The 15,376-nt window shown below is 45.5% G+C and overlaps 5 protein-coding genes across 5 annotated transcripts; 4 read left to right on the top strand and 1 right to left on the bottom strand.

Annotated features, from left to right (window-relative positions):
• Positions 1-28: 28 nt before the first annotated feature.
• AGABI2DRAFT_119036 (hypothetical protein) lies at positions 29-5,285 on the bottom strand (the record flags this gene model as incomplete). The annotated part of the gene is made up of 18 exons (XM_006462111.1): positions 29-162; positions 220-316; positions 381-608; positions 663-838; positions 895-993; positions 1,051-1,270; positions 1,325-1,457; positions 1,513-1,787; positions 1,854-2,168; positions 2,229-2,547; positions 2,600-2,844; positions 2,897-3,117; positions 3,171-3,338; positions 3,395-3,584; positions 3,638-3,786; positions 3,835-4,905; positions 4,956-5,142; positions 5,196-5,285. 18 exons carry the CDS (start codon positions 5,283-5,285, stop codon positions 29-31), a joined length of 4,317 nt encoding a protein of 1,438 aa, XP_006462174.1.
• A 399-nt stretch (positions 5,286-5,684) lies between these two features.
• On the top strand, positions 5,685-7,306 carry AGABI2DRAFT_179042 (hypothetical protein; the record flags this gene model as incomplete). Its single annotated transcript, XM_006462112.1, has 1 exon — positions 5,685-7,306. One exon carries the CDS (start codon positions 5,685-5,687, stop codon positions 7,287-7,289), a length of 1,605 nt encoding a protein of 534 aa, XP_006462175.1. The 3' UTR covers positions 7,290-7,306.
• Positions 7,307-7,964: 658 nt separating this feature from the next.
• On the top strand, positions 7,965-9,571 carry AGABI2DRAFT_179043 (hypothetical protein; the record flags this gene model as incomplete). The annotated part of the gene is made up of 3 exons (XM_006462113.1): positions 7,965-8,677; positions 8,816-8,958; positions 9,040-9,571. Coding segments are annotated over 3 exons (1,388 nt in total), but the record flags the coding sequence as incomplete, so codon positions are not given.
• Positions 9,572-10,807: 1,236 nt separating this feature from the next.
• Positions 10,808-13,115, top strand: AGABI2DRAFT_151745 (hypothetical protein; the record flags this gene model as incomplete). The annotated part of the gene is made up of 7 exons (XM_006462114.1): positions 10,808-11,038; positions 11,160-11,403; positions 11,461-12,019; positions 12,070-12,562; positions 12,613-12,813; positions 12,867-12,966; positions 13,018-13,115. The coding sequence occupies 7 exons, from the start codon at positions 10,808-10,810 to the stop codon at positions 13,113-13,115; spliced, it is 1,926 nt and encodes a 641-aa protein (XP_006462177.1).
• A 602-nt stretch (positions 13,116-13,717) lies between these two features.
• Positions 13,718-14,832, top strand: AGABI2DRAFT_223422 (hypothetical protein). The gene is made up of 3 exons (XM_006462115.1): positions 13,718-14,204; positions 14,259-14,425; positions 14,479-14,832. The coding sequence occupies exons 1-2, from the start codon at positions 13,742-13,744 to the stop codon at positions 14,390-14,392; spliced, it is 597 nt and encodes a 198-aa protein (XP_006462178.1). The 5' UTR covers positions 13,718-13,741; the 3' UTR covers positions 14,393-14,425; positions 14,479-14,832.
• Positions 14,833-15,376: the final 544 nt, after the last annotated feature.

Here is a 15,376-nt window from a genome sequence, read left to right on the forward strand (position 1 = left end):
GAAGATGGACTAGTATCACGAATATTCATCATATTTTCATGAATGAAAATAAGCCCTTCAAATCTACCCAACGATGTCCAGACATATTAAGATGTTTATCGACACAGGCGGACAACCTTGTGAGATCAGTCTTCCTTTGCCCGACAATAGCATAAACCGCATCTAAAATTCACCATCTGTCAAAATTGACATATCGTCGAAACGATGAAGATCACATACCCGAATCCGTTGAGCCTTTAGCCGCCTTCATAGCTTTTTCTCCATCAAATAGGTAAGAATAGTATCGGAGTTGATTATATATTTCTTTATCCGTATACTTATTGAGAGCAAAAGGTTAATCGAGGAGTTCACAATGATTGGCACAATGGAGATATACTCACTTCAAATGCAACGGTCCCTCTACATCCTTGTTTCAAACATCTCCTTCCATACACACTCATCATTCTCGTCCTACTTCGACAAGTAGGATCATCACAAACTGTCCAACCTTCATAGTAAAGACCTATCGTTTTACGAATCTGAACCTCAAGTTGAACTTCAATACTCGCGAGGGAGAAAGGTGCCTTGCAAGGGGGACAAATAAATCCAGAAGGCTGAACGATAGAATGCTAGCAACAACAGTAATCAGATATGTAAACAAGTTTGAAGAAGTAAAATCTTACTTCACGGTCGTTGATCGGGGAAAAGCTGAGTTCCACTTTGCATTTCCGACATTGAATTAGGAAGGGGCTGGCATCTTTGAAACGTTCTTGGTCAGAAAGCTGAGAGTCCAGCGGTATAAATGCTCTCTCATCGGATCCTCCAGAGTTGCCCTGGCGGTATCGCATTGGATCCAGACCTATGACAACATGGTCAATTCGAAGTTAAGCTGTGATATAGAAAGAGATTATTCACCAAGACATTCAGCTAATCGTGATCGATCTGTTCCTTCAATGGTATCACATAAACGCTCAATAGGCGGTAGGACTTGTTGAGATAGATAGAAGTCATAGTCTACCACCGAAATGTCAGTGAAAAGACCAGTTCATTTAGTCACCGAAACGAGCATACCTATCTTGAGCTCTCCATTCGATTTCTTCACCTCGTCTGGGTGTTTCGCTCTCCCCGCCTGGGTCGTTTTGGAACTACTCTCTCCTTCATCTAGGCAGAAAATATACGAAATCACATCTCCATTTCGAGCACTACCACCTCTACTCTTCATCCGAAGCGCAACTTGAACATGAGGTTGATTTTTGGCATCAGGATAATCTTCCGGGTTCTTCCCCAAACGCTAAACAACGAGGAAATACATCAACAAAAGGGTGAAGGATAGGGAAAGAAGTACCTTGAAAATGATAAATTCCTCCACTTTCGTCGAACCATTGCGCACGTTCTGCCCAATGGTCGTCAAATATTCGTGAATATTTTCTACAACAATTTCCGTTGGTTCTCCAGAGAGAATTTGATCCAAAACATATCTACAGGGAGATCAGTCACTCGAAAAAATACGTTACCATGGAATGAAATACTTACTGCGAAACGTTTTTCGACAAGGCACAATATTCTCGACGTTTCATATCAAGCCCCTTTATTTCAACCTTCGTCCGACCACCCTCCTCAACTTTAAGTGCAGCATATTTCTTCTTTTGGAGCAATAGCAGCCTCTGGAACACGCCATCTAGATCAATTTCGAGAAGTTTGTAACGATCGTTGACTGTCTTCTTGAATGATGCGGAAATTTTCAATGCTTCCGAAAGTTCAGTTTGACCCGAGTTTACGAATACGGAATCAGTGTCTCCATACACCACCTAGAAACAGTTTGGGCCAATGTCAATCAATAGTCACTGAGGCGCAGAAAGAGCACTTATTCTCACATCTAAATTCAAGCTTTCCGCCAACTCCCTCGTATGCGTCAAAATCTCACGACCCTTATAAGTCGTGAGCGCCGCCAACGGTCTCGCATAGAATCTTGAATATTCAAACCCAAGACACCCATACATACTGTTCGCCGTCAACTTCAAAGCTTGTTGTTTGATGTCCCACTGTAACAATTTCGCATGGGATGCACTCTTGTCTTTCATGAGCGATTTGACTTGACGACGACGTTGAACAAGAGTAGCAATAAGTCTTGGTAAAACGCCCTGTGCTGTTTTGGGTGGTGGTGGATCAGGGATTTTTTCTTCGCCGTTCTATAAATGATGAATAACCTTGAGTAAAAACAGAGGAAAAATATGTTTCCGAAAACGTACTTCTCCTTCAACCTCAAATTGTTCGACTGTCGTAAAGTCGATGTTGTATTCTTGAATAATACTCGGATAAAGCGAATTAAAATCCATGACCAGAATATATGTATCCCATAAACCACGTTTCGGATCGAAAACGAGACCACCCTTGTATTTATCCCTCTTCCCTTTCGTCTTCGGCGCATCGGGATCATCGTCATCTTGTTTAACAGGCACGGTTTTCTTCCCATAAGTCTTGTCGGGAACGATATACTTCAAGCGATGGAATTCGTGCAACAAAATATACTCGTTACGTTCTGCACGACCTCCATTGAGGGTTTTATTCCTGCGAAAGAATTTAATAACCGCACGCGGTAGAGATATAAGAGGGGACGCACCATGCGTTTCCAGCCAAGTTCGTCAACTGCTTCGTCAAAGGTAAAATCTGCACTTTGGAACCAATAGCCATCTGATAATGCGCATCCAATTCGCAATGTTGCACAAACTCCAGCATCCGATTCGGCGTACTCAAACTTCCATCAAAATAGCTCGCAGTATCATCTGGATCAATTTCTGGCCTTTCGAAATTGAGATGAGTTCGGCACATTTCGCTGAGAGACCACGTTGTAGATGCAATCATACTCTATTATTCAATATTACCTAAGAGTAATCAGAGAAGAAGAAAGAGGGCTTACCTTGGCACCATCACTTGCGAGATCACAAAGCATACGGCCATTAAGGAAACGGAGATTTGTACCTTGTCGACCGATACCGGGCCACCTCGAGCGCCTAAATCGACCTAGACGTGACCAATGTTTGACCTTGAGGTCTCTCATCCGATGGAGTAGAATATCAAGCGAAACACCAAGAAATTCATGACCCAGAATCACGTCTGGATCCATCTTGTAAATTTCCTCTAAGCAGGACGTAAGGTCAGCTTCGTTGGAAGCACGAGCGAGTTGAACTCACGTATAAGCTGATTGAGGAGCATTGTCTCATTGGTAACTGGCGAAATGGCACCTCTGCTACTTGCTCTTGCTCTCGCATCAAAATTGGGAGGGAATTTATCTAAGGGTCGTACGAATGTTTGAACGCGACATGGTAATTTGTCAGGTGGCGTTGGGTCATCGATTTGAACTAGTTGACTATTAAGCTTTGACCTGAGAAGTGAATACAAAAACATATATACTCACGGTTCTGCCACGTCCGGCTGCTGGTGCATATAATCTCGCGTGAATTTTCACGGTGATTCACAATAGAACGAATTGTGAGGCTCATAACAGTGAGTGGTGGTGTATCTTTCGGTATATCAGGATCTGTATCGGATAACGGGGTAATATCTTTGGGGTCAGAAACTGTGACTTCTAGTTTGCACCAGGATATCTGAATATCGGTGTCAAAAACAACGCACGGTCTGATTAAAGGATTTGGCTTACTCCCTTGTTATCAACAACGGGATTCTTGACTTGCAGCCAGCAAGGGCCCATAATTTTCCGCTTTAATACGAGGAGTTCAAAAGCATTTGTACTAGTCCCGAAGATTCGAGCGATATTCGGACTCTCGGCTTTTGGTGGAATCGGAGGTTCTGGAGCCGAAATTAGTACATTAACCACCTCACCGATACAAAAATTACCGTTGAATCCGTAAACGACTTTCAGCCATTGAGTTTCGTCTCGGGGGACATCTTTCTCTCCAAATGCATACTTCCGCTTCACGATTTTACCTCTCCACTTCTTGATCTTCAGTTCCTTCCGAATGAGCTCAAAATCAGAATAGACATCCTCCATTGTTGGGACGATATCGGTTTCCGTAATATCACCATCTTCGTCTTGCTCATGGCGTTTTTCACGTGGTAGGCAGAATAAGTTGCGTTGCATATTTTCGACCGCCACGCAACAGGAAATCCAAACGCCGCTTTTCTTATCCTTGAGTTTTCCGATGAAGTAGATTTTCCCGTCTAATTCCAGATAATCGATCCAAAAGAATCGGAGAGAACCGTCCTCTTCTAGAGCTGCGATGTCAGCAGAATTGGAGAGATTTGACGAAGTTATGGGTCCGAGAGAATCTTGCGATTCAACGTTGAGGGAATCGTAAACGGATAACCACGCGGGTTTGGTATCTTCTTCCGTCTTGACGGGCTTAACCGAACTGCCATTGAAAGTGGTTGCTTTCGGTATCACCGGTTCAATTTCCTCCTTCACAGACGGTTTAGAATCGTCGCCATCAATATCCATTGGTTCGTTGAAGTCAATGTCATCGAATTGGAAAGATTCGAAATCGGAACTACCGTGGACGTCGAGGTCAGCGAGTTGCTCGACGGCCGGGGTAACCGCGCTATCATCAATCTTGATCTTTTTCTTCGGGCTTGTGAAATCATCCTCACTAGGAGGGAGATCATCCTCTACTGGACCATCTGACGATAGATCCATGTAAGGAGTCCTCTTTTGGTAGGATTTGAACTTTGATGAGCCGGGGGAGACGTCATCATCAGAGATGTACTTGGGAGCGGGCTTTCGTTTTCGAGACTTTGTAGGCTGGACTTTGGTTGGGACTTGATCGAGCTCACCAAGCAGGGATGACATAAAGTCACTCTCCTGTTCTGCCGATACAGCAGGCCGATATGCGCTCATCGAGGGTGCGGGAAGTGCAGGTCGCGGCTTGGGACGCGGTTTTGTGCTGGTAGATACATCCTTGCTCTTCTTCTCTGCGATTGTGTCTGTAAGCGCCAATCTGGCACAAAGGTTTCCGACATACTTTTCGACTTTTTCTGAATTTGATCGTCGGAGGATTCTTCGTTTCCGTCCATCCAATCGTCCATCCCATTGTCCATATAGCCCGCTACACCATCGTCTACTACGAAATCGTCCTTTTGAAGCCTTCCCTTGACGATACTTTTGTACTGATCCTCGGTGACCTCATCGTAAATGGTCGTATCTTCCTCCTGCCCTAGAGATGAGCATTCGAGTTATACAGGGCGCTCGACGCGCTGCTTACCTTAAGAATACGCGTCCCCCCTTCCCTGGCACGCTTGTACTCTGCAAGTTTGTCCGCCTTGGATTTTGCTGCTCGTCGCGATCGGTCCATGAATGCAATTAAAACGTGCGCTAGCCACAGCCAGGAGACGCGATACACGTGGTGTGACTGCTGTGACTCGGGATGACAACGGGCCGGGAAGTGACAACCCTTTGTCTTTCGATCCGGCCGACCTGCACACAATATGTTCATCGTTAAATATCCAAGCACATCGTTGCTGTATCTCAGTCGTTCGTCCGACAATCGTTCGCAGTGAGTGGACTTCTACTCCACCCACGATGTAATGATTCTAACTTCATTGTAGAGATGTCCCTTTAATTCATATGTAACGATGAGGTGATAACTATTGATTTTCATCTGAATGCTCCGAACTTGAACGAGTGCAACACGTGAGAAAGGAGTTCAAAAGTCGAAAAATGAACCGAAATTTTCCCTCCTCTGACTCTTACCATGGCGACCATTCAATGTCCTCGTTGTCACTACCCTCAATCATTCATTGTAGATAAGTCGGCTATGGATGTACGCCAGGAGGATATTCCCTCACTTCGAGCCGAAGTACAACGTCTGGAGGATGTAATAGCTCGTCTCAATGATGACCGAGCCGTACTCTTGCGCAGGATAAATGACGCCCAAGACGCGACCAGGAATCTGCCGCCGGAAGTATTATCCCATATATTCCAATTTATCCGTCCTCCTATCGACTTCAGCACCCACCAAATCGCGTCCTATCGCCCTCATACCCCTGATTCAGAAGGGGATACATATGATGCCGAAGAGGATTACCATTACTCGCTTACTGGCGTTTCCCGTCGCTGGCGCCAAATTGCGTTGTCTATGCCGCACCTTTGGACTAGCATAGCAGTTGCAGCTAATAATGGCTCTATGGAGTTCAAGGTTTCGCTCCTTAACTTCCACTTTGATAACGCGAGGAATATTCCAATTTCGGTCGAATTGGACTTCAGGGACTTAGAGATGGGTCCGAGGCAAGACCCCGCAAGTCGCGCAAAATGCCTAGCCCATATAGATCCCCTTATGACCGCTATCTTCATTGATAGACCAAGCCACATACGAAACCTGATCCTCATTCGACCCCCAGTTGAATGGTTGCCTTTGATCAACATCAATTTCTCTCGCTGCGATTCAGTGACAATCTCTTATCCGTCATTTGGACCAGGGTGGATCGAACAATTTCCCAGTTTTATGCTTGATTTCACCCCACTTCCTTGTCTCCAAGACGTACATCTAATGGATTGCGGTGTCCCAATTGTATTGCCTCAGACAACCACCTCATGTCGCCTGTTGAGCAGCCATGTGAGCACGTGTCTAGACTTACTGGTGCATTACCCGAATCTCGTCACATTCGAAAGCATGGAACCCGAGGCTTTACAAATTCCTTGGTCTTACAGCCTCATGGGGCCTATGGTACTCCCGTTCCTCGAAGACTTGACGTGGAGTAATCATACTGCCGATACGAACGACGCCTTCGTTCGCTTTTTGCAGTTCATTCGATTTGCCAGGCTCCGCACTCTCCAATGGTGTGATGATAAAAAACACTTCCCTTTCCGATCTCTACGGCTCGATTTCTTTTCCAGTCTGCCCAACACTCTCTCTTCCCTGACGTTCAATCAATGTCTTTTCGACAGTGACGAGATCATTGAAGAATTATTGTATTGTGTTCCTCAGCTCACCGAACTCCATTTCATTGAATGTGATCCGTTGACTGTGAATTATGCTGTCCGGGTTATCGGTAGATCGTTCCCTGAATCCGAAGATTTTCAGGGCAGTGCGACAATCGGGAATAGACCTCTGGGTTTGAAGGTCCTGCCGAATCTTCGCGAAATGTCCATATCAGACGGTGAAACCTTAGACGTGTACGAGCCTGGAGATTTCATTGAAATGTTCAAAGCATTACTTGCTAGAGGGATTACAGAACGGTTTTTCATGTCTTTTATCCCTGGTGTGGATTGGGATCCTGACAGTCTGGCCGAGATAAGAGGGGTGCTGTCATCCGGTTTCAATGCGAAGATTGATTTTGGTTGTCGTATTTTAGAGTGATCTAGTGTTTTTTTTTTTTTGGCATTTTCTGCATTTGTAACATTGGGCTTATTTCTCTCTATCTTACTGTCGTTTGCTTAGGTTGCAGACGTAATGGAACCGATTATAGTTTCTAGTTGTTGGCATGTGGTCCAGTACAGTAATGATGTTGCTTCAACTTCTCAACAACTAAATTTATAAAGTATAGTGTCGGCTATCTCTCTACCTAGTGACCATGTGTTTCATCTCTCTTCTATGTGTTTTCCTCCCTCTTAGTAAACATTAGACCCCTTGCAATTAAAACGACACCACCTGTGTATTAGCGACTCTACGATTAAGCACCCTAATTTTCGCCTAATCACTATTTTTTTCTCTACAACATATTTGATTAGATCTATATAAGCATAATATACACATGTATTCAATTTAAGGCCTCCTCTCTCGCAGGTTCACAAGGTTTTTCGCCATACCATCATATCGATGGCTCTCACAGGCAACCTGCTTACTGAGCACTCGCGCTTTCTTAGAGAGGGTTGCCGCCGGGTACCAATTCCACATGCCCTAAAGGTAACGTTCATGCACGTGCTTTATTTGGTTATCGGCATCATCTGGATTAATCGATAATCAGTCGAAACTTATATCACGCGCTGCTAACATTACTAGTACGGTCCTTCGGTTTTTCAACAATTCTTTTTGAAATGTCTACCACTGAATGTCCTCGCTGTGGTTACAACCGCGGAATTACGCCTGACACAGCCTGCATTACGCCTAACACAACGCCCAAGTCAATTGTAGAGACCGATGAAATTTCGCTTCTTGAAGACGGAGTTCGCCGTTTAGAGAATGAGATCTTCAATCTCCATGAAGCCAGGGCTTCCCTCTTGCGCAGAATCAACAACGCACGATCAGCGACGAGACACGTACCACCCGAAGTTTTATTCACCATCTTCCAATTCGTCTTACCCCGAGTTGACCTTATGCGCTCCCCTTTATCCAACAATCCAGAGGACGTAATGAAGCCGTACAACAGTGACGAGTTGTCTCAATGCAAATTGACTGCTGTGTCTCATTCGTGGCGTCAAGCAGCTTTGTCGAACCCACAACTCTGGAGTTCGTTTTCGCTTAGGCTTAGGGTTCATCCATCCGTTACTGATGCCAATCTCTCGTTATTTGATTGGTTCTCTCGAAATGCGGGAAGCCTTCCAATGTCAATCGAGCTGGACATCGAGAAACAACCAACGTCGGTTTTGCGTAATAAGCGCGCGAAATACATTCAGCTCATGGAGCCAAACACGAAAGCGGTACTCGTCGATTATGGGGAGAGGATACAATATCTCCGTCTCACGAGCTTCCCCGAAGAGTGGTTCCACCACCTAAAGAATCTAGACCATTGTGATTCTTTGGCAATGGTACGACCATCGTATCATAATCGTCCGGTTAAGGCTCACCTGGACCTCACGGAGCTTCCTCACCTTCGGCATGTTGTGCTCATACAAGTCTGGTGTCCAATTTCTCTACCGTCAACAATTACAACGCTCCACTTACAGGTTATACCCGTCGAAATTTGCTTCAAGTTACTAGTGACATGTCCCAGACTTGTCAAATTCAAGTGTGATGAAACAGAACCGGAGAATGAAAGGATCGGATCCGTGACAAAAGTCAACGAACCTATCACAATCAAGGAACTTGAGTATCTGACATGGAGTATCCGCTATTGTAGTATTTGGTCTCCGCGCATCTGCCGCGGCTTTACCTTCCTTCGATTCTCTAGGCTTCGAACACTCCATTGGTCCGACGACACCGATTACAAATATTCTGACGAACGTACTGGAAGGAAAAATTGGCGCTTTAAGTTTTTTAGCCATCTACCGACTACGCTCTCTTCCCTAGCTTTCGTTCGATGTGTCTACAGTATCGAGGAATCTCGAGAACTGCTTGGCACAATTCCTCATCTTTCTAACCTCCACCTCATTGACTGTGACACGACATGCGTCGAGCCCATTGTCAAGGCTATAGGACGACCCATCTCTCAACTTGAAAAAGAACCAGTTGACACTTCGATATCATCTGACCAAATGCTCTTGCCAAACCTTTCCAACTTGTCAATAACAGAGACGTTCGACGAGCCACCGGACGGGTACATTTTCGTGGACATGTTGGAAGCAATACACAATTCAGGGAAGGGTCAGGGACGATTCCAATTGACCCTGGAACACCCGGTTTCTTGGAATGCAAATGATCTGGACAGGATCCGGATGCTCGAGTCATCTGGATTTTCATTTTCATTGGATCTGGCCAAGTAGATTATACCAGCCATTTTTCTCTTGTTGCCGTAGTCGTGTAAATAGATGTTCTAACGAAGAAATTATACTGGCTGGGTATTGCAGGAGGCTCTTCCTGGATCTAGAGATGTACCTGGACAGCTTCATCCACGATCTCCCCGCTCCCCTCCCATCCCTCGATCGCTTTTCTTGTTCTTGCGTCCTCTACTCTGTCGAAAACCTCCATCTTCAAGTATTCACGTTCGTCGCCATCCGTGAATACTACCCCATTATCGGACAAATATATTTTATCCCAGCATCCAATGTCTTTTAAACGTTGATAAAGATAAGAATATGGGATTCTTTCCAGCACCTTGTACCATGTGTATGAAATTTCTGTTCATTGTTAACAGACCTTCCTTTTTCTATGATATTCCACGCAGAGCGCGCTGACCCGTATACTGCCAGCCCCGACGGTACTATATCTGAACGTTGAAGGATAGATTTAAGCTCGATTCTGACAGCCTGTATAACTATAATCAATGGCTGGCTACAGTTTGATTGTCCAGTCAAAACATACACTAGTCGAGTATCCTTGGTTCGCCTTGAGAAGCCACATACCATTCTCTTCTTCATTTCCCTCGACAGCAGTATAATCGAGTCGAGTTCCATCCGGATGTTTCAAAACCAGGGTAAATCGTTGTTTAGAATCGGTTTAAACAATACCTTTTAGTCCCAAAGTCAAACGAAGTGTCCGTAATTGATTGTTTTCCAGCTTCAGAAATACGGTGTGTTTTTATATAGCTGAGCGTGGATTCTGAGAGATGCTAGGAGAGACACGATTAGGATGTTGCTGACATACACGAACCCACCTTCCCGCGTCGCTGGGTCTTCAGATGGAACCCCCTTATCTTTTGAACCTTGAACGTAGGTTCAAAATGGTTTAGCATAAAAACCAAACTCGGAAGGGTTTGATGGGAACTTCAACTAATCACGGGGCTAAATTTATCTCCAGTGCCTCTTGGTCTGCGACTTCAAATTCTCGAGCTAATAATCCCTCGAACTAGACTAGTCTGTTGATTCTCCCACAGGCAAGTTACCATTTTATCCTCACTTTTGCGTCTCTGGTTGCCCAAGGTTTCTCTTTGCCCTAGAAGGCGGAGGAACGAAGTGCGCTTTCTGAGTTTGTCCTACTGCCTAATTATGCCCTTGATACGGTTTCGGGCTTTATAAGGGGCAAGAAGTCATTCTTTATCTTTACTTCTCTGTTCATTGGGCATGGCTAACGACCTTTCTCATTCCCAAAGGATTCTTGGTCGACTGAAGAGCACGAAAAGTGGACTTGCTAGAGCTGTCTCTCAGTCTGCAACTGTACAGCCTGTGACTTTCACTGGCTTGGGGACGGCGCATGCTGGTAGCGTTCTAACGAGCATTCTATGCGCCAGTTCTTCTGGGCGTGATGCTACGACGACCTCATGCCCTAACATTGGGACGTTACTTTGCTCTCAGGTAAGGTTGCGTCCTCGTCCATGTCCAAGCAAAATTTATTCGCATCCCATTAGTGCTGTTTGGTCCGAGTACGCCCTCGCCGCTCTCGTTCCTTGTCACCTCGAGTCATTCACCCAACTAGTACTGCTCGGAACGTTGTCAGCGTCGACACTTGTCCAGACACCGCGTCTTCTGCGAGCATGAACTCAGGTCCATACGATGGCGCCCAAACTGGGTCAAGGAGAGGCGTTCACCGCAGTTTGCGGTATCTTCAAGGCACCCTTTGAATTCGCTTTGGAATACCAGTCCCATCTTCAATTGTCTTGACCTAAGTTCGGGAATAGTGTCTGGTGATACGAAGCAGACTCTCAGGATCTGCTTCCCTGGTAAGCCACTAGCCATATTTATTAGGCGTTGAAATAACGTTTGGGTTGCGGATGCAGCGGGAAGCCTCAATAAGCTAATTGCAACCATCAACTGCCTGCCTATAGACTTTCGAGGCCATTGTGATATTCTTTTGAACGACATTGACGCGGTTGTGATTAATCGGCATCTCATCTTACTTTACGCGCTTCTTCGTTCTGGTCGAGACGTAGAGGAATCTGCTGAATTCGCGACTCATTTGATGTATTCGGCCTTCCTAACGCCGCCATGCGCTGACTATCTCAAGAGCTGCGTAGCGGAGATTTATGGGGTTGGACCTGGAGAATGTGATATGTCGTTCCATCGGAGCCTAGAGACGAGGGGCGGAGGAAAGTTGTATACGGTGCAAACGACCATGGGAATTAAACGACCAGTTGAAATGGCAATGTCTACATATGGCTTCACGAAAGCGCGAAGAAGTCATCAAGAAGCTCTGCTTCACATTTCGGATATCGACAATCGGGAACGGTTCTTAATGAAACTAAAACCGTCTCACCGTTTAGTATTAATGCGTTTTTGGGAGACTGGTGTGCTTGCGCCGTTCTTCTTGAATACTGCTTCCTTCAATCAACCGAATCGGTATTTCATTTTCTTTCTGTCGATTTATATCAATTCAAACATAGTTCTAGGCTTCACTTCTCTGCTCAAGGGGAGTATCTGGGTCATCCTAGTGATGCGAACACGCTCCAAGGATGGGATATCACTGCGATCAAGAATACCGGAGTTAGTCTTGGCCTCGATCCTACTGATATCCTCGGATGTCTTTTCTTCCATGTCAAGTCCGAGTTGATGAAGTTTGCTGATCGCTTACAAAAGCTCTCGGTGACCATTTATCTCACCCAATTTGACGTGCGGGTTCTCTCGAAAGGGATATGCGCTGGTCTCCTTCCCGCCTTTGAAACAGGATGTTTCGACCGTATCGATGCTGGAGACTTGATGGATACTCTAGGAGTTCGGGATTGCTTGGCGTCTTTGGGCCCGTTGGTCAATCTTAGAAGTCCCGGAGCTTGTATACTCATGCAGTCGCGGACTTGGTATCATCACGTTCCCGGTGCTATAGCGCGTGCCAATCCTCGCCTTTTCAAAATTCTCATGGCGAAAGCGAAATTGCTTCCTAGATTGGTGATTACGATGCTCATCTAATTTATACTTTGGTTCTCATATGTTTATAGCGCGATAGATTGAGAAAGGCGAATGTATCTGAGACAGGGCAAGAGATAACCTCAACCTCGTTGTTACGGTTGATAGACTATTTGGATGCCTTTGTGGATCACTGTCAACCTTTTAATTCGTTCTTGGAAAGACAAGGAATCGCAGAGATGTGCAAGCGCCTAGGATTCAAGCATAGAGATCAAAATCGTCATCATCCTTCGGTGGGTATATGTAACTTGACTTTTAGTGGACGATGACTCCTAATCGAAAAAAGCGTATTGGTTTAAGACCTCGAGTTGATGATAATATCGAAGGGAGACGATCTGAGGAAGTACCTGGACTTTGTTTGACGAAAGAAGAATTCTATGATCTATGTAAGTGTCAAGTCAATTTGTCGTTGCGACGATGATCTTGATTTTTCATAGTTGTCCTGGGAAATGCTGAATTCCCGACGCGGTTCATTGAATTCGAACCTCTACCATTGATGTTAGATGATGCAGCTAGTATGCGAGGCAGACGCTGATATCCACCAACTCAGTTTAACCTAAGACTGATGATGATCCGGAAGGACAACCGTGTTTGTTTCTGATATTTGGGCTTTTATGATCTTCTTGTTTGGGTTCTTGTTAGTATTATACCTAGACAACTAGACATAATAATGGTCTATCGTCTGTCGAGAAAATCATAAGTATCGAACAGGACAGGTCTAAAAAAGAAAGTCTCCAGTTAAGACGCCTACCATTCAAACTGATACTAATCATTCAGCGACCATTAGCATATGGTATGTCTAGTATAATTATAGGTTATGTTGTTCAATTGGCTGTAGAGGAAGGAGGACGGGAAGCTGCTCTAAATTAATCTTGTGATATTATTGGATTTTCGTGGCAATCAGGCCATCAAACGGACCCGGCGACTGTTCGTATCTTGTTTTCACATCCCTCACTTCCGTCGACTTCCATGTTGGCCCAGATCTCTCGCATAACTTCTACATCCTCGCGACATTACTCCCGAGCTGCAGCTGCAGCAATTCGAGCAGAACCTTATACCGCACCAACACAAGTACAGCAACAATCGCGGAAATGCATTCGAGAAAAGTTACGCGAACTCTTCCGTGAAACAGCTCAGCCTGTCGCAGTCATAACCTCATTCATGCCACATTCCTCTCTCAGTTCCACCACACAAGCCGACAATAACACGTTACATCATGGTGCTACGCTATCCTCATTCACGTCAATAGCGATGGACCCGTATCCATTAGTCACCTTCGCATTAAGAATCCCTTCCCGCATGGCTACAACCCTCAATACGACAACTTCTACCCCAGAACACGAAAAGGAGACACATCTTATTATCAATTTGCTTTCTTCAACCCAAGCAAAACATGCAGTCGCGTTTTCACGACCGGATCTCTACCCAACGCCTTTTACGGATCCGGAAATACCCTACACGCTTTCGCAAGACGGCTTACCCGTCCTTGACGGTTGTCTAGGTGCTATATCCTGTCGTCTCGTCGGTCCGGGGTTACCGTTGAATGATTTGGGCTCCTTGACCAATACCCTTTTGCATCGGAAGGAGGATGACACTGTTAATAGTCAGTGGCAAGTTAATGGCGGTACTGTCGCGGGGGCTGCAGGCGAAGGGAATGTGCAGGAGATGGGCAAGGGAGCTATTGCGTCTGAGCTGTTCATTGCTCAAGTGATACGAGTAGAAGCTCTTGCGTCGGCCGCAACATTACCCCTCCTCTACCACAGACGCAAGTATACCTCGTGTATACCCTGCCCACCGGGCGAGTTATCATGATAATTTGCGCATTGTTCGCCCTCTATGTCAAATGTATGTGTCTGGTTATCCCCCTGCGAACGATTTAGGACTAATTGTCAACCAAGCACTCAGCCGCCCTTGGCCCATGTTTCAATGATGTTTGCGCAATTATCCAACCACCCACAATTCTTTATTATCCTAACCTCTCGACACTTTTCTTCCTCAAATGCAAGTCGTGTACAATAAATCATCTAGACGATCCAGTTTTACAAATATTTTCTCGCCAACTCGCTACCATGAAAGCACCCTTCGCAAAAGGGCCCAATCCCTCCACGCTCAATCGACAAGACGAAATTCCATTCTCATAAACAACGACAGCCACCCATATAGTGAAGGAACTCTCGACCGGAAGAGTGTTCTCAAATTGAGCATCTCCGCTCCCCTGTCATCCTCTCATCAGAGTCGGTCGCATTGCACATCTGATACCGATACCGCCTTCGTGCCTACTCCACGAACGTCATTCATCGATACTCGACAATGCGAAGACCCACCAAACTCTGCTGAACGTAAAGTTCAATTTGTCGAATTTTCTCTCGACCATAATAATCGTTCTTCTCTGCGAGATACCACGCGGAACCAGTATAACACGACCAGGAAACGGAGTGTGGCTAGAGTGTCTATATCGAGCGGTCGAATATATTATATCGAAGAAGATATACCTGAACTTCGGTTGGCTAGTACACGGTTTTCGCCTCCGCCTCCTACGTCTCCTCGGTCCCATTCCTATCCTCAATTTCGCTCTCGTTCTTTATCGGCAATATCAATCCGTCCACGAGCTCTAACAACTATTCCTGGAGGTAGTCGCGCGATTAGACACACTCATTATTTTACGGATAACCGTGATCGTGGTGAGGAGGGCATTGGAGGGGGGTTTTTTCCATCTGGCACAGGCGACTCTAGCAGCAATTCGTTCAATACTTCTTCTCCTCAGGAACCGTTATATATATCCGCGTCGGAGAGGTT

Source organism: Agaricus bisporus (assembly GCF_000300575.1).
Source record: "Agaricus bisporus var. bisporus H97 unplaced genomic scaffold AGABI2scaffold_6, whole genome shotgun sequence".
Lineage (NCBI taxonomy): Eukaryota > Fungi > Basidiomycota > Agaricomycetes > Agaricales > Agaricaceae > Agaricus > Agaricus bisporus.

Excerpts from the sequence above, each read along its gene's own strand:
- AGABI2DRAFT_223422 (XM_006462115.1), top strand. The coding sequence starts at position 13,742 with ATGCCACATTCCTCTCTCAGTTCCACCACACAAGCCGACAATAACACG. Across the intron at positions 14,205-14,258 it reads TCAGTGGCAAGTTAATGGCG|CTATTGCGTCTGAGCTGTTC; the intron begins GTACTGTCGCGG and ends TGGGCAAGGGAG.